The following is an 18,964-nucleotide window of genomic DNA, read 5'->3' as shown; positions in this document are numbered from 1 at the left end:
AGAAACGTTATTAAGCACCAGCTACGCGTTTCGGACCTTTTACGTAGAGTTTGTGATGTTCAACGGTTTAAAAATGTCATCAATGCCTTACTTACGCAAACGCTATGCTTTGTGTCTTCGTTTTTAGGTGCGGCGAGCGTGAAGGAGCCCTGCTGCAGGGCGTTCTGCGTGGCCATTAGTGTATGCGTGTTTCCGGTTTTGGGTGTTTATGAGCGAGGGGCATAGGAGCTGGGGGTTTTAACGTGATGCCAAAATGCTGCTGTCTCTGGGAATGCTGATGCTCTCCGCCACGCAGATCTACACCATCTTCACCGTCCAGCTTTTCGCCTTCCTCAACCTGCTGCCCGTGGAGGCCGACATCGCTGCTGTGAGACATTACGACACACAAAAACAACGCACAAATTCACATTGTTTTTGGTCAGATTTGAAGGAATGACTCTTTGTTGTGTTTCATGGCTTTGGACGGTCACTGTGCCGCGCTTCTGACTGCTGATTTTATTCTGCTTTATTTCAGTACTCGTTTGATAACAAAACTGAGACCTTTGACGACATGCCTGCACGGTTTGGCTACCGGCTCCCCAGCGATGGGCTGAAGGTGAGTGTCCGAGGGCCAGAGGCTGTTCTCATCCGTTCTAGGTTACGGGGTTCCCATGCAGTCTGGAAAAAAAATGTTTAATTGTATTTGATCATTTTCTAAGTCTGGATAAGTCTAAAGCAAGAAATACTGACTAAATACAGCGAGACTTATTGTTTAAACTATGATTTAATTGGTTAAAAATTACAATTTTGAAACAATTAACACCTGTTTTTAATTGATCTGAACCAACAGATAAATGCACACATATTTAAAATCACTACAGGGTCATTTCAAAGCTTTTTTTTTTTTTTTTTAAATCTTCCTAAACTGGATCTGTTGTTCTTTAACTGGATCTGATGGGTATTCCTGTATTTTGGAATTTTTTACCCAGAATAATAAGTGTCACAAATCACAGACTATAAAAATGTTGGATAACACAGTCATGATTTTACGTGTGATCTTTATAATAGTGCTGATCTAAACTTTTTTCAGATTTAAGAAAAGCTGTGAAAGGGTCCGTTGTCACGCCTACCAACTGGAAACTTGTCATATTGTTGTCAGATAACAAAAATCTAACAAGGTTATGGATTTATCCTCCAAGGTCCTTAATGTTACAAAAACATCTGGAAAAGACTAGGATTTTGTGTCTGAACAAGTTTGGGATTAAGATATTTTTAATTTGTCAGAACCGCGGGAATCTGTGGTGTATTAGCAAATGCTTACCCTAATGGCCTTCCTGACCAAGTTTAAACGCACATAGAGGTACTTTAATACAGTTAAAGGTGGGTATGTACATCTCTATTATGTGAAATTCATAAATATTTCCATAGTGCCATTTGGAAAAAGTGTAAAAATATCCAGATATTTCATAGAGTTAAAACTATTTCATTTCAATGCGTTGTTGTTGAGGCCTCTCTGTGTGCCGTAATTAGCAGCCCTCACAGAAGTTGATCCACAAAGCTCCCAAACAGAGGGGATGATTCATGTCTGCCGTCTAAACCGGCCATTGTTGTGTTTGTCACAGGCAAGGGCTTGTTGATGCTGCACAAAACGGCTTTTCACTCATATAGACAAGATGATAGAGCCACATGTAATGCCCTGTTTTGGGTTTGTTCCTGTTTGGACCGGTACGTGTGGGACAATCATAGTTTGTAACACCTAGTCGCATTAGCGTGTGCAATGTTTATCATGATTACACCGTTGTGAGTGAGAGCAATCATTTTAGCAGTGACACCAAGGTATAATTTTAGATTTAAAAGTCACGTGTTGTTGGATTTTTGTACATTTGTACAGATATAGTGGATCCTTCCCCTGTTAAGTGGTAATATGTTTATGATCAGATGGATGAATATGATTACAGATGCACTTATAAGAATTTCATGGCAAGCTTTGAATTGCCTGATCCAATTTCATTTTTAGAACGACAGTATAAAATAAGGGCAACATAAAAAAATATGAAAAATAGGTTTACATGTGAGGCCATGCTAGTGCTGGCTGATATATGAAAAAAAAAGCATATCGATAAAATAGAAATCATATTGATCGATATCGATAATTATCAACAAATTCAAAACATATAATCAAGTGCAGCCCTGGTCATTTTATGCTTTTGCTTTGCAACCTATTAGATACAGAACATACAAACACTGAATTCAAACTCATCCCTTTATTCAACCAACTTTTGGCCAAAACTACAAATTAAAAAAAAGAAACGAAAAAGAAAGCGTGCTCTCTGAACTCCATGAAGGGGGCGGGGCTTGGTTCCTGGGTCTGCGTTGTGATTGGTTGGAAGGATGTAATGACTGTAGTATTAACATACATGGCTAGAATACAAAAGGAAAGAAAACTGTTCTATTGAACTTTTTATTTACCCTTTTTGTTCTATCATCGATACACGTCTATCGATCAATTTATATTGTTTTTGAAATATCGTTCAGCCCTAGGCCATACTACCTATGGGAGAGAGTAGTTGTTGTAAAACAGTTTTATTGAGATTGTAAAGGTAGGACATAGTGATTATGTTGTTAATTTTGTTTCGCCTCTTATATTACGGATTGGTTGGTTAGCACAGCTAGCATAAAAGCAAAAACATGCAGTCTCCGGGTCTATCCCCTACATAATATAGATCCTAACCCTAACAAAGAGTTAAAAAAGGCTGCCAACATTTCCAAATTCAGCGTGTTTCAAGAAGCGGGTAGAATCTTTAAAATAATAAAACGAAGCCCCTTTGCTGCACAACATTCAGCCTTCATGTTACTTGCTGGAAGTCTTGCTCTCTCTTGCTTTGTTGCAGCCTGAATGAACATCTCGCGAGATCTTGTAGGAAATAAAATTTAATTTTAAATAGATTCTCACATCTTTTTTATTCCTCTGACTTAATTCTAAACACCTAAGAGGTATCAACAATATCTAAATTTCCCTCAGTAACAACTTTCACTCCATAAAATGTTCTCTGTGCCATTTTTTTTTTGTTTGAAATATAAAAAGTCCATCTGAAGAACGCCTAAATGAGACAACACACGTATCTAAAGTGGATGACATAAACCATCCAGTTGCCGGGTTTTTTTTTTTTTTCAAGGCAGGAATGCACATTGAGATTTTTTTTTCTTTAATCAGTTAGGAGTTTACATGCTTCCTCGCATGAATCCAGAGGAAAAAAAAGGGATTATCATAGTCAATGCACTTTGTTTATGTGTGCCAGAATGTTGGTATGGCCCTGCAAGAACAGGATTAATCTCTCTGTCTTCCATTTTGCTTTTAATTTACATCTAATCTCTGTGCTTTATTAATCTACTTTCATGACCTCTGGTCTCATTTTGCTGTTCAGAGGGGACAGAAAGCAGTAGTGCCATGCATACTTGCTGCCCAGGTGTTTAAGTGCTTCCGAAATTACTCCATTGCCTATATTTGTCTCTGTCTGGTTAGTCACAGTCTGTGGTTTTTTAAAGCTGCACTGAGTAACGTTTAGTTGACAAATGTTGCCTAGTAATCAACCACATCACCACAGGTTAGGACTGGGGAGGGGGGGAGGTATTTTCATCATTATGCAAAAAAAAAAGGGAACTGAGGCAGGATTTTTAAATACTTGGCTTAAATTGTGTTTGTATGTTACAATATGATCTGAAGGGTTTTCAAGCACAGTGTATTTTCATGACAGATCAACAAATCGGAAAAAATATAAGATGGGTTTTACCTTAAATTTTACACATTTTATGTAACAGAGCAAATTAGTGAAAAATTATGATGTGAAAGAAAGGTTTTTATTTTTTTTTCTAGAAATGATGATTGTGGTTTGCATATATCAGGGTGCCCAAATCCTTGAGAGCTTCCATCCTCCAAGCTCTAGATGTATCCCATGAATCAAATTGAAGAATTTCCACACCAGCATTTCATTAAGGTCTGAACTCTGACTAGGCCTTTCTAACACATAAATACGCCTTGCCTTTGGTCAGGTTACTGTACATCTGGCTGCATGTTTAGGGTCATTGTCTTTCCAGAAGGTGAACCTTAGCACCGTTGTCAAATCTGCAGCCTCCAGAAGGTTTCCTTCCCAGATTGAATTGTGTTTAGCTGCGTCTTTCTTCCTATCAACCCTAACCAGCTTCCTATTTCCTGCTGAAGAAAACCATCTCCCAGTCACGATGCTGCCATTACAGTGTTTCTCCGTTGGGGATGGTGCGTTTAGGGTCAGGGTCAGCAAGATCCATGCAGATTTTAAATTAAATTATAAAACCAAAATGTTTATCCAAGTTTTTGGTTTTAGAACAAAAAAAGTAAAAAATTATGTGCTACACTGCAAAAACGGATCTAAAAATAAGTAAAATGTTCTTAAAGTTAGTGTATTTGTCCTTGATTTGAACAGGTAAATAAGATTATTTGCCAATGGAACGAGTATTTTGACCCCTAATATAAGATAATTAGACATCCTGCACTTGAAATAAGATGATGGAGATGAGTTGTTCCTATTTTAAGGTCAAAAATCTTGTTCCATTGGCAAATCATCTTATTTACCTGCTCAAATCAAGGACAAATACACAAATTTTAAGAATATTTTAGTTTTAAGTTTTGCAGTGTAGCAGACAGTAAAACCATTTTCTTGACAAGTTTGCAGCCCTAATTGGATTTGATTAATTGATTTCTACAGCTCTTTAAAACATCCTACCAGTGAGACCAAGGCAAGTAACAACAAAATGACCAGGAAAATGAAAGGAATGTGATAGGGAACATTAAAAGCCTTTCTGAACAAATGCATCTTTAAAGATGAAAGAACTAAACAAAAAAATTATTCTTTGTGTCTTTCAGGCTGTTCTGTTGTTGACAGTATATGCAAGTATTGCAAGAAAAACAGCTAGAACTAGCCTTCCCCCTTATTACATTTATATTTAAAAGAATTTCAGGTTTTTAACGTGTTTGTCCAAAGTTATGCGGAGCCATCGCAGAGAACCTATAGACCCGTGGCTCCTGGGCCCTGGCTTAGGGGGATCCTGCACACATAATGTACAATTTTCCTTCAATTTCACATTTACACACCGCTTTGTGGGATGCTTTGTTGCATACAATCCCAGCAAAACATAGAAATTTATTGTTGCAATGTGAAAAACGTTCAACTGCTGTGATGCTTTTTTTTTTAAGGCAATATATAGAACATTTACTTTCATTTCTAAGAGCCACTCCACGTTTCTCTTAGACTGATAAGTTATGCCTTAGTTTGCCGTTTTATAATCTCCTGAGAAACATCTGGCATCACAAGACGACACAAGCCTGTTTATTTCCTGATGATTCCCCACAGGGAGAGGGAGGCTCCATACAGAGCTGTTCCTGTCTCTAGTTGCACAACTCTGTGTTTACAGTCGCCTCAGCCTCTGCACCAGACACCTGGAAACCTCTGTTCACCAACTCTATGCACCATATGAAACTTTTTTTTTTTTTTTTTTTTTGTCCTGGCATAAATAACTTCAGGTGCAAAATGTGTTTTTATGAAATGGCTGTGAGAACGTTTCGCTTTTGTTTCCAAAATAAAACTCTTATTGTGTGCAGAAAACGATCTAGAGCACCAGGGAGATGATAAATTGATTTGTTTGCAAATATTTCCCTGCGAAATGAGATTTTTGGAAGTTCCTGATCTGCGGAAGTGTTTTAGTTAAGACTGGGAATAAAAGCAAACACAAAGTCTTGGTCGGAAAAACTAAAATCAGGCTCGTCCCTAGTTTTTATTTGGTCTATTTTTCCAATAGCCTTGGAAGCAATACCACAATTTAACAATAATCCTGTTCCCTTTACGCAGAAATGTTTTTCATCCTACTGTTCTTTTTGACTTCCTGTGCTTTCGTTCAGTTCTGTAAATGATATGATGATAAATATGTAAACTGTTGACGGGCGAGTCTTTGGTTTCAAAAGACTCTGTGGATTGTTTTTGGTGCAACACTGGTTTCTTAAAACAGATGCTAACCAGTAGGAAAACCAGAAGTATGCATTTTTAAAACAAAAAATCTAAAAGTCACATTTCTCTTTGAATGTGTTTCCACAAACGTTATGAAGGCTGCAGGAGGACGGCAGATTTCAGCAGCTACCACGTGTGTTTCCACTATTTCTGAGTTATTCCCAATAGCTCAACGGGTTCCTGCTACTAAGTGAATCGCCTGCAGTTACATAAATGCTTTTACAGTTGGTTTCACTTCTTCATTACTGAATTGGGGTATTTTGTTTTTCTCCAACCTAAAAATAGTTGTATGCTCTTCTCCTAGAATCCAGAGTTATCAGACGAAGGGCTATAGATTTGGTGAGGTAAAAGTACAAACAGCAAAGCATTCGTGCAAACAATGACACAAACTGTTGACTTGCTCCTTAGCGTTGAGCCCTCCTCTGTTTTTAGTTTTTAGCTCAGCCTACTTTTACACTGCATATTTTGTCCAAATGTGGGAATTTTCAACTAAACAAAGAATGAATTTTTTTCGGGGGGGGGAATACTGGCTGGAGACCCGTTCAATATCTTCCAAAACATGCTAATAAAAGTTTTGTGAGAAGAAAAAAGCTAAAGATGTATGAAAAAAACGCAGAATGTGCTGTAACCTTAAATTAAAGTAGATTTGAACTTTTTCCTTTAAACTAAGTGGTAATTTGGCTTGTAATACATTACAGAGGCTCCATGGCTTCTACGGTTTCTATTAAATATAAATTACTGTCGTTGTTGTTCAATTAATTACAATTAACTGATCATTCTGAATAAAACTAGAAAATGTTGTGGCTCACCAAAACTAAAACTACAAAAAACATTTCTGAATTTTAAACTATTATAATACAAATAAATCTACATTCTAAATATCGAGACTGTTTTAAAGGGATTATTTGTAGGCTTATGCCAAGAAGTTCTTGCCAGACTGACGCTGGGTATTCAGTACACAGCTTGTCGGTCTGGACAGACTCCAACTGGACCAATCACAGCGCGGGAGGTGGAAGTTTACGATGCGTAACTCGTTACCCATAATGCAGCAGCTCTTTTCTGTAACCATAACTGTCAAGATGGCGGCCCCAACGGAGCAACGTTTTAATGATGCCCTTTATTAAGTCCTGAATGACTTGGATATATCTTTAAAAACTCAACAACCGTGTGTCACACGTACTTCTCTAATTGGTTCTATCATAGAGATTATATAGGTAGACGCCTCATGGACTGGCGTTTCAGCGCGGCCGCCATCCTGGATGGGTCACTCACGAGCCCCCAGTGCGTTTATTTGTATTAAGGAAGCTGTTTGCCCAACTAAAATCATAATTCGCCAAATGTTTACCAGATTTTCACCCAGCTTGGCTTGTTAAAGTGGCAGAGATGTGGTTATGACGCAGGATGCCGTCACACGTAAAAAAGAAAAAAACAAGCTTTCATGTTGAAATACGTTGTTTTATGCTCTTTAACAGATATACATATGGTATACTAATGTATGAATACGTGATTTCATAATGAAATACTTTGTTTTATGCTGTTTAACAAAGACAGACATGCGGTATGGCATATTTAATATGTAAATGGATACGTGCTTTCATGTGGAAATTTAAGCTCTTAAAGAGACATGTATTGCATATTAATACATTTAGCTATAAATTAATACATTTTATAATTTAATGAAGAAATTATTTTGATTGTTCACTTAAATTTATTTACTCTCTCACACACACACATATAATTCCTGAGCCTTCTCTAAACACACCAACAATAACGTCTCCATATTTTTGCGTGCTGTGCATGCACACATCCATACACACCGTTTATTTTAAAGGCCTGGAAAAGTGTTCTTTAAAATTTCCAGGTCATTGCCGTGTCTTACACCCTGTTTGCAACTAGGGCTGGAGCTTGAAAAATAACTGTTTTGCACAGCTTCCTGCATGTGCTGGCGCGCTGTAACTCCAGGGTTCTTAATTTGGCGATGTGATGCAGGCTTAGTTTGTGAGATCCAGCGATGAAAAATTAATAAGCATAAAAATATGGTCCATCAGTTGGGTTTCTGCATTGTTTTCATCAAGTAAAAAGTCGTCTTCAGAACCAATCTCAGCCCAAAACGATGCACAACACGATCCACTTTCAGATGTTATCAGTGGTTATTGCAGCTGTAAGCTGCAGAAAATACGGGCAAATCTGCTACTCCTTTGTCTACTCCTGTCAGCTCCTATGCCAGCCTAGATTAGGAGACCCATCTAAGATGGCGGCGATGCAGAACGCTCTCCAGCACGTAATGAGGCATCTACGTATATAATGTCTATGGGTTCTACCCTGTTTCTGCTGATGCTGTGAGTCCCGCCTTGTGAAATCGGCTTCCAGATATGCCATGCTACCGGCGTAAATCAGTCTGGCTTGCCAGGCTAAAGAAGTTCTGTATCGTTCAGTTCTGTAGGAAATAACTCCTTAAACATATTCTTTTGTTATTATATTATTATTATTATTTATCTTTAAACGATAGCCAGTGCTACATTTTTCTTTTTTTAGTTTTTAAAACTAGCCACAGTGTGATGGACCAGTCACCTGTCCAGGGTGTAGCCCACCTCTCCTCCAATCATCGCTGCAGATAGGTACCAGCCCACCTGCCACCCTGCACAGATAAGCTGGTATAGATGATTGATGGAGGGATGAAACTTGCATCGAGGCATTTTACTCTCTGCGAGGAGCTAAAACATTCAGATCAGGTCTAATGAGGAGTTTCTCATTAGTATGATTTCAAGTTATGTCCTCTAAGTTTAACCTTTTTTGCTTTTGTCCATTTTGAGATCTGATCGTGTTTCTCTCCTCAGCATAACAGCTGGTTGGTCATAGTTAAGTTAACACCTTTAGTGAGGGATTCAAAGCTTCTGGGTTCCTTTGTGATTTCCTTTGTTTTTCTTTCTCCATCTCTCACTGTGGTTCACTAAAGGATTGGAAACTGGTTAATAACCCTTCTCCAAACTGATACATGTGGCGTTGTGCCGTGTTTGAGAAACGAAAACATTTGGGTGTGGAGGGGGGGAAAAGCAAAAGCAGAAGACATCTGTAAGGGGGAAAATACTTTTTCATGGCAGCGTAATTCTGGCAGCCAGTTCTGTTCAGGGACCGACGGCTTTTCTTGCTCAATTATATTTAAACGATGGCGTGAAATCTCAAAAAGCCTCCAGGGTATCATGGGTTTTTATGTAGTTTTCTGCTTAAGTGTGCAAATATGTGTGTTCGTTTTAATCGAAGAAGAAAGGTCAAATGTTCAAACTGTAAAAGCGCTTGAACAGTTTTGTGAGTTATTACTAATACAGTTATACACCTGCAGCAGTAGCTTGCCTTTTTTTTGTTGTTGTTCTGTAATGAACCAATCACCGCAGGCTCTAGCCACCTTCCCCTGCTAAGCTCTTGAAAGGATTTTCCAGCCTGAAAACCCCTTTTCTTTCATCCCTTTTGATGTTTGAAGATATTTTTTGCTGTTTGACCTTTCTGGAAGTAAGAATCTGACACATAAGCTTCATGGTGCGATAAACCGCGTGTTGGAGAGAAGCAGGGCAGTATTTTAAAAGCTCTCAGTTCGTCTCTCCTATTCTTTATCAGATTTAGAAGAATGTCTTCCTTGAGCAAAAAAATGAAAAGACTTAAAATCGTCTGGCTTATTTGTGTGGTCCCAGTAGTTTCTTAGTTTTTGTCTTTTAGCTGGAGAAAACATGGCTGATATTAGTGACAGGTTCAGATCGGTTTTAGGCTGCAGCAGGCAAATGCGACCCATATCCGATCTTTTTGCCCATATGTGACCCACACTTCTAGTAACAATTAAATCCGCCATTGTTTCTGAAAACAACAACGTGCTGTTGTGTGACATCGTCTGCCGTTATCTTTAGACAGACGTCTGATGCCAGTCGCATTTAAATAATAGTATGAACAACCACCCACAATGAATCCAATTTCAGCAAAATAAATAAATAAATCGGATAGGAGCATCAAGACATGCGGTGTAAACGTACCCAATGCGACAAAAGCAAAGTCCAAGCACAGCAGTTTTAAGTTTATAAGGGAAGTAAAAAGCTGCCATTTATTAGCCCGTACTGTTGTCTCAGCAGTGGCATTTGGCATTTCCTGTTTCTGTGGGTCTCACCCAGAGCTGGTCGGCCCATTTAGAAAATAATAAAGTAGAATACAATACCTTTATTGTCCCACAATGAGGAAATTCAGGTGTGACAGTGGCAGAAACACAGACCGGATGCACCAGAGTTAAACACTAGATTAAAGCCACTCTAAGTAACATTTTTACCTTAATATATCCTCGTCTAAGTCCCTGTGATGGTAATTAGGTGCTTTATGAGATGATTGAGGTCTCTGTTCGTCTCCCCTAGTGTCTCTGGTTGAAAAATCACACTTGCAACTTTCTGTGCGTCGACCCGGAGGCGGTCATATGACTCTGTTCTCGTTCTCCCGGTAAGACGGACAGCTTTACGGCAGCCATTGGCATCAGTAGCAGTGCTACCTAGTCTGCTCATTATAAGCAACATCTGGCTTGTTTTATTTTTCTAAGTCTCTTGTAAATTTTGTGAGTTGCAGGTTGCGGTTTATTGGGCTTGTTTTTGACCGTGAAGTCTGTTATTTGGGAAACAAACTAAGCAACTAGTTCGAGAGCTACAAGTAGACCAGCTCCCGCTGCCCTACAGATAGCGAGCCGATGACTCCGCCCACTATCCGTCCGCATACACACACCTCTCCTCCTCTCTCTGTCTCTCTAGCTGCTTTGAGAGTTACTGTGGGGGGGGTTAAGCAGAGGGAGGGAGTGTTTACGACAGTGCTATTTTAAAAAGGTCCTGTAGGGGGAGTGCCTCTCAAAAATGACTTAGTAGCGTTTCAAGTAATTTCAATAGAAATGGCTAATTTAACGTTAAGTTCTAAAGCAAGCGAGAATTAATTTATCAGCAAGGGCAAGAAAAGAGGAAAAAAAGCGCAATTATTTATTGATAATATGCCAGGTGAAAATGCATACATCAAGCAAAAAAAGATAGCAAAATTCAAGTTAAATGGAGGAAAGACGGCAGCAAGCAACCACCTCAGCGTAGAACTGTGCAAATAGGCGTTAGCATCTGAGAGGCAGTGTTACATGCAGTGGTGGCTGCATGTAGGATTTTTCCCCCCTTTCAGGTTGCTGCTGAGTTCTGGCAGGCTAATTAGGCCCAGCTGGTTTCACTCTGGTTCTTGATTATCAGAGTATAAGGCTAGCTGGGAAACGGATGTTCGTGGCCTCTTGGCCAATTGGGCAGCATGTGTGCTGCAGCTTTATGGTGCTGTGTACGGTTACTAGTGTGTGGCTAGAGATCTTGGTTCTGGTGGTTACTCTCTCTCTTTTCTCAGGTTCCTAGTTTCCCCGATAAGACTTCTTCGGATTTGGTTCGAACAATAAAACTTAGAACGTTACCGTATTGGTTTGTCTTGTCCTTTTTTCCCCTGGTTTGTCCATTGTTACAGCCCCTCCCCTCTCTAATACCCCTAGACAGTTTTGGGGACGTAACAGGCAGTGTCAATGCTCCTTGATCAGATCAGAACCCGTATTGAGTTTGCTGTGAGCAGCAAAGATTATAAAGTCTAACTTTAGCCGGGATGAAGGACATGTGGAAGCGCTCCTTAGAGCATCTGGGATGCAGCAGTCTATCACTGAAGGAGCTCTCCAGCTCTGCAGCAGCTCCACGCATGGGGTGGGAGACATTGTCCATCAGTGATGAGATTCTTCTGACAGTCCTTTTGTCTCCCATCGCCTCCACTGGGTCCAAAGATCATCCCAGGACATAGCTGGCCCTCCTAATGAGTTTATCAAACCACTTCCTCTCAGCTACAGATACGCTGCTGCTTCAGCAGACCACACCATAAAAGATGGCTGATGCCACCTCAGAGGTAAAGAAGGTCTATAGGAGCGCCTCCTGCACTCCAAAAGACCTCAGCCGGCTCACAGGTAGAGTCTGCTCTGACCCTTCACCATCTCCACATCAGTTCCCTGGATGTTAGGGAAATTAGGCAATATAGGCAGATGCTAGGGACACCCTGGCCTCCAGGGGGCGACACAAATTCGGGAAAAACTTTCACCTTCAATAAAGGAGGTGCAGTAATGAAGTGTACTGGGTCAATTTTTTAGCACAGGGTGTTAATTTAATAACCTATATTTCTTAAACTTGGCAGCATGGAGGAGTCTTAAGACTTGTCTGCTATGGATCATTTCTAGAGATTAAACCTACTCAGCAGGTGTCTACATTGGCCTTATCTACCCCTTTATTACCCTTTAATTTTATACGCCTATGTTTTACCTGCTTTTAATAGTCAGAATGCTGTTCCCTCTTCACCTCTTTATATTATCAGATTAACTCTAGTTCATTGTGTTACAGCTCAAATTCTCTAAAGCATGTTTTAAACGTTAAGAATTAAAGCATTAATTATTACTAATGCTTCAAAACTTAGTGTTCCCACATCCCATATGAAACAACAGTTTACTGCTTCTTTGCATCAACCTTTCACTGTAAAGATAGTAAAGTTGTACCTAATTTAATCAGAAAAGTCAGAAAAAAAACCATTATATCCCGACTGATGATTACAGGGAATTTTCTACAACTCTTTTAGAGTTCGCTGTAAGAAAGCGCCTTCATGTGGGGTTTGCACTAAACTCTAGGCTGCTCATGTGATCGCCTTCTTTCCGTTCCTACAGGATTTTTGCTCCTTCTTTGGGGCATTACCAGGGAAAAGGATCCTAGTTCCTCAGCCATCTTTTCTCACCAGAGTATAACGCAGACACCAAACGCTTAAAGTTACCTTTATTCCCATCCTCTTAATTAAACAGGTATTCATTAAGGTGACTATCAGTCAGCGCTACAGCTTCCTGGTCATATAGGCACCATGCAGTTATGTAATTATTGTCATAGGCCAAATGCTCGAGCTCTTTAGCTGCAGCCACATCCTGCTGAAGGCATGCACGCGCACTCCTTTTGGTCCGAACATCAACAAATTAGAGTCCGTTTAAGAGCGTGACCAGGTTTTACCTCCACTGCTTTTTTTGTTTGTTCTCTCAGCTAGAAGCAAAGCTTCAAACAAGCCCTATAGAGAGCATCACTCTGACGGGATTAGATATAATCCTTGTGAAATCATTTTCACAGGGATTACCCCCCCCCCCCCTTCCCCTTCCTCATTATGGAGCCCTGTAGCAACATGACATTGCTTGCTTGTCAGCGCCATAAGCAGCTATAGTACCTCCTGTGTATAATGAGTTACAGGTAAAGTGGATAATTTTGCTCGTTTTCTAATGTACGTCTATGGCCAGAGTGGCGTGAAGAAAACCGGTGTTGGAAGAATGTCATAAAGAATTGGGTTTCCATGTTTCAGCAGGATCATGGGGGTTGATCAGAGCCGGTGGGAAGGAGCTGAAAACAGGACAATCCTAGAAAAAAAAACTGTTTTGTTGCAATTGTAGTTGAATTTTGGCCCCACTTTAAACCAAAACGAGTCGACCCAGAATTCGACTTTGTGTTAAAGCGTCTCTGCAAAGCACAGTTGAGCTTTACTTAGGACGGTTCTTTCAATTTTTATTTTTTTACAAGCTTTTTCTTCCCGAGTTCTCAACCAAGTAGGAAACATTTTCTGATAAAATAACCAAAATGTGGGGCTTTAAAGTCTAAAGTTGTTTTGATCGCAGCTGATCTGAGGGAAAGTCCAGAGCCTCCCTTTCCTCTGCGGCGCTTGTCTCTCAAGATCTTACAGAAACAATTACAGTTAATGTCGTCCTTGAAGATCGGATTCATGGCTCCATCAGACCGTTCACAACAGAAATGCGATCCCAGATAAGAACCTGGCACACTGAGACCGAGCATTTTATTCTCAAATAGTTAAGCCTTTCTGCTTCTTAGACGTGGTTTTATGCTTCCTCCCTCGGACGCCGTACTGTCACGAGTCATGCATCCGTCACTTATCTGCTGCTTAATCTCCGCACTTCACTGCTGCATTGATTTGTTCGTTAGAAGCTACCATGGAAAGCTTGCTTCATCGAGCTTTTTGTCTTATAAAATGTTAAACGCTACCTTCGTTACCTTTATAAATACATGGAAATTGCACGGTTTGCTTTAGCAGATTATCTGTAACTCATCTGAGATGTGTTCATAGTAGTTCTGCCCACCTTTTTGGGGGATTTGTCCGCCATTTTTTTTTAAACCCAGCTTTAAATGAGTGGCGTCTGAAGTTTATGTCTTCACTGAGAAAAGAAGAAGAGTCCTGTGTCTGTTTCCAGGATGCCACCTCCTTCCTTCCCCTTTCATTTCCTGTCACTCAGCCCGGCGCTGTCCCTGTATCCTGCGGCGCTTGCGTGTGCAGTTCCTTCTTTGTTTTCCTCTCATCAGAGGGCGCTCTTGCTTTTGGTTTGTTTGGAGGAGGAATGTAAGGCAGTGGCACAGTGACGTCATTCAGCAGCAAGCTGCGGCTGCACCGGAGGCACCCAGAGGTGCCGTCGGTCTAAGGCCAACCGGGTGATTCCTCACATTCCTACCTCTTCGTCGGTGTGATTCCCTGCAGATAATTTCAATTTCTACATTAAAACACAGTCACGGTGCATTCGGCTAGTAGTTTTCATTCCCCTGATGTGTTACAGCTGTTTTTTTTTCAACAGTGATGCTTCTCTTTGGTCAGTTTTCAAGCGCTTCTCGTTGCTACGTCAGCGTGGCATCCAGCCAGATGTGCTCAGAGGAAGTGGGGTTTTGCAGCAAGCTGACGCAGGCCTTATGTGCGTGAGGGAAAAGAGCTGACTCTTCAGTACGTTGTGCCAGGTTTGAAAGCCCCGGCTTTCCAAGAGACAGAGGTAGATGCAGAGTCCCACAGCGAGCCACTCTTCCTGTCTTCCACTGGTGTTAGTTACACTTACATAACAGGAGCTGAGGTTTTGAAATGCTAACAACACTCTCTTCACCTCTTATTGTAAAGATTTTTTTGTTTGTTATTAATTTGACTATTTTTATCTATTTTTTTTCCCCTTTCTGTCGTTACAGAAGTGTCTCATTTGTATCTCTTTGCTGTTTCCCCTTGTTGTTCTTGATCGCACTATCCCGCTGTGAGCGCTCTCTTCTCTCATCTTCTCCCAATCTCCCCATCAGTCTCTTCAAAGCTGCAGCTGAAAATGGGACCAAAACAGGAAGCAGCCATGATAGGGAAATGCAAGAGTCTGAATTTTTTTTCCAGGAAAAAACCGTGAACAATAGCATCACTGACATCAAGCTGGCTATAATTGCACGTGTGCAATTTGTGTGTTTCTGTTGCGTTTCTAATTTTGTTTAAAAATCGTGTACCTGCATGCATCCATTGGCGGGTTTATTTGTATTTGGTTGAACCAAATTGAAGATTAAAACCTTAAAACCCGCCATTCTATCAGAGGGACATTAATGGTTGTGTGTTTTTTGATAACTTTTAGGAGCTGCGTGGGCTGGGATCAGATTCTCACAAAGGCTTCCAACAAAACTATATAACAGTGACACAAAGGCTTTCATTCAAAACGGGAAACTAAACATATCCATGCTGCTACTAAAAATATGAAAACGCATTGATTATTACCAGCACAGTAATAGTATTTTGTAAACTACACTATTTCAGGTCTGCTTGCAAAGAAAATAGACTTTTACTTTCTTCTTTGTCCACACCTGATAGGGATCTTAAAACTAAAATCTCTAGAGTAGTGGGGTGATTGTGAGGGTGTTTTTTATGATTGAAAACCTTTCCAAAAAGGTGAATTTGCCTTTCATGTCAGCGTGAGAAAAGTGTAGGAGGCTTCCTTTGGTTAACTAACCTCCAGTAATTTACGCCAAATGGCCGCTCACACTGAGGCATGTTCTGCTGGAGGTTTTCTCCTGTTTTAAAAGGGAATTTTCCTGCCCACTGTCGCCACATGCTTGTTTGTGAGGATGGATTGCTGCAAAGACTGACTAGTTGCAGTCTGCTAGGTTTCCTTAGATGGAAAACCTTTTACCGATTGGAATATTAATAAAATGAGCGTTGTTGTACAGCGCGGATCAAGTTGCTATGTGTATTTAAGTTTGACTGAATTGACTAAATATCTGTATGTGGGGTCTGTTTGTTCTGAATTGAAACGTTGAAAACGAGTGGGGGTGGGGCAGTGCGTCTTTACGCTTTATTTTGTAGAGAAAACTCTGGTCACTTTGGCACTTTTTCTCTGATTCTTCATTAAAAAGGACATTCAGCCTTGGCAGTAGTATGCAGGAACATGTTAAAACCCTCCACCTTGATACTGTTAACCAGCCACTTCCTGGCAAGTTGCAATTAGGTTCTGGTCTGAATTGGCATTAAGTCTGGCTGATTTTATTGGGATGTGTTAGATATAATTTAATATCTTTGCCTTTTTAAGGTTAATCCGTATTTGATTTGATCCATAAGAAAGTCAGTATTTGCTCTAATAAACAACTGTTTCGCTTAATTTTGAATGTTGCCCTAAAACACAAATGATGTAAAGGGTGTTTTTGTTTTTTTTTGTTTTCAATAGGGACAGCTGCATATACAGGTTGTGCCTCTGTGAGTTTTCAAAGATGGACAGATAAAATGAAAAATGAAGTAGTTGTTTTTTCTTGATCTGCATTTCCGTTATTCCCACAGGGCTTCCTGATCGGTGCCCGACCTGAAAATGCGTGCCAGCCCATCGAACCTCCTCCCAGGGAAAACTTGACGGGGGCCTTCATCGTCCTCATCAAGCGATATGACTGCAACTTTGACATGAAGGTACCAGGTTCAGACTTGCTGGTTTGCTTGAAGTCTTCTGTAATGAAACGCCGGCGGCACGATTCTCAGATGTGTCATATTAAATGGAAGTACAGTTTTAATTTTTTTTATCATTCACATCCAAGCTCAACTCCCTCAAGCTGTTTATTCAAATGTATCCTGCTTGACACTAAAGGGAATTAAACTGACAAGATTTCTAGAAGACAAATTATTTATTCAGCTGGGCACCTATAAGGTCAGGCTGCTGAAACTTTAATACCCACACGATCGTCTACATTGTGTGTTGCATCACTGTTCACTTATAGCAGTAGGTGGTGTTTTAGAGTTAGTTTTTGCTGCACATAGATCGCTGTTGTTGAAGCAGGAAAACAGGAAGTGGCCATTTCCCTAAATACAGTTTCCTGCACGATTGTCCAGCTCATTCTGTCGACTCTCTGGCTTTTCCTGAGTTTTTTTTAATGGTGCTGTTAAAGAAGTTGGAAAGAGATGCTTTCATCAAATACGTAGGTTCACAGAGAGGGCGGCAAAAGATGCTTCTGGCTTTCATTAGATGTTTGTTGGATGATTAGGCAGAGTAAAAATAGAAGAGTAATAAATTTATGATCATAAAAGTGATCAAGCATTAAAATGGGAGGGGATCATTGCGTCAGTGTTGCTTGCTCCTATGAAGGAACTCTATTATTCAGCCCCTGGTGTGATTTACATGAGTCGGCTTCAAGGGAATTTGCTCATTAGTTGTTTATTTGCATATAGGTTCTTATTGCCTCCTAAGACAAAATATACACTCCATTGAAAGTGAGGAGCCTTTTCTTTAATAGACACATTTAAATGGCACATATACTTGTTGTCCACTGAAGATCCAAGTACTTGGGAATATGTTGTCTCTTACCTGCAGTGGTAAAAAAATAGTACTTCTCCATAACTTGAGTTAACCAATTATTTTAAGATGCAAACTTCAAAATGTATGACATTTCACAACATTTAGATTTTTGGTCTCCATTAGCCCGCCTCCAGCTCACCATGAAATTGACTCTTTGCTCTGGCCCAGCAAAAAGCTGGTGCTGAGACTGCACCAGTTTTCCAGTTCTTCCAGCTCTGGTAGAAATGGAAAAATTGGTCCTAAGCAAAAGATTACCAGTTCAGAACTCGGTTGGTGGAAAGGATTTCCCCTGTCTTGTGAATGTGATGACTGCTTCCTCACAATTGCTTTAAAATACCTGTGAAAAAGGATCTATTTTAGGTGCTTTGCTCAAAAGAACAGTTCAAAGATGTTGTTTTTAGAGCTCCAGAATCAGAGTAACACAGAAAGGTACAATATTGCTGAGTGTTATCTATGTTTACATGTGCAAACTTCGTTTTGAAATGTACTTGAATTAAAAAAGACAAAATAATCACAATAGACCGTTTATATGGGCACAATATTAGTTAATCTGATCATGGCCAATGTTTACATGCACCAGGCTTTATTCAGAATCCAGGACTGCGACATGTGTAGAGTCTTCAAATTTCCCTAAAAACAAAAGAAGTTGTATTTCCGTGTGTGCCAAAGAAAAATTTGTTTTTTATTTAAAAAAAAAAAAACTTTAACGTTCATATACAAACAAATATGGCATTGACTTTGCTCTGTGTCTTCTGAGCGTCCAGAATGGACCTGTGCCGGGTTCTCAGAACAGTCGAGATGTTACTGCACTCGCTAATTAAGCTACAGGCTCAACAACACACGCTGTTGGTCTTCCTGCAAGGCAAGGTTATTTGTATATTAAATTTCAGTAACAAGACAATTCAAAGTGCTGTACATGAACAGAACGCAGGAAAAGAAAACATTGCAGGGGAATAGTAACAGTAGGTCACAATATCAGACAAGTTGGACTACAAACTGAAACATTAACATTCAGAGGTGACTCTAAACAAATGGGGTTTTTTAAACTTGATATAAAGGAACTCAGGTTTTCAGCCCTTTTACAGTTTTCTGTAAGTTTGTTCCAGATAAGTGGAGCATAAGGAATAAATGTTGCTTCTCCAGGTTTGGTTCTGGTTCTGGCTGTGTATGTAGCGTAGATTCGAGCCAGAAGACCTGATCGGTCTGAAGGGTTGATTGATACACCGATAAAAGGCGGACCTTGTAATTGTCTTTAGATGCCTTTGGAGGTTTAGGTCAGAGTCCG

General features: G+C 40.0%; 1 protein-coding gene across 1 annotated transcript in view; it reads left to right on the top strand.

Annotated features, from left to right (window-relative positions):
• Positions 1-18,964, top strand: part of rnf13 (ring finger protein 13) — a 53,005-nt gene that overhangs the window by 2,358 nt on the left and 31,683 nt on the right. Inside the window, exons 2-4 of the mRNA XM_036141090.1 lie at positions 128-367; positions 515-595; positions 16,677-16,799. Coding sequence (XP_035996983.1) covers positions 254-367; positions 515-595; positions 16,677-16,799 — 318 coding nt within the window. The 5' untranslated portion in view covers positions 128-253. The remainder of the gene's footprint in view (positions 1-127; positions 368-514; positions 596-16,676; positions 16,800-18,964) is intronic.

Source organism: Fundulus heteroclitus, chromosome 9 (genome assembly GCF_011125445.2).
Source record: "Fundulus heteroclitus isolate FHET01 chromosome 9, MU-UCD_Fhet_4.1, whole genome shotgun sequence".
Lineage (NCBI taxonomy): Eukaryota > Metazoa > Chordata > Actinopteri > Cyprinodontiformes > Fundulidae > Fundulus > Fundulus heteroclitus.
This window is presented reverse-complemented; position numbering and strand designations above follow the sequence as displayed.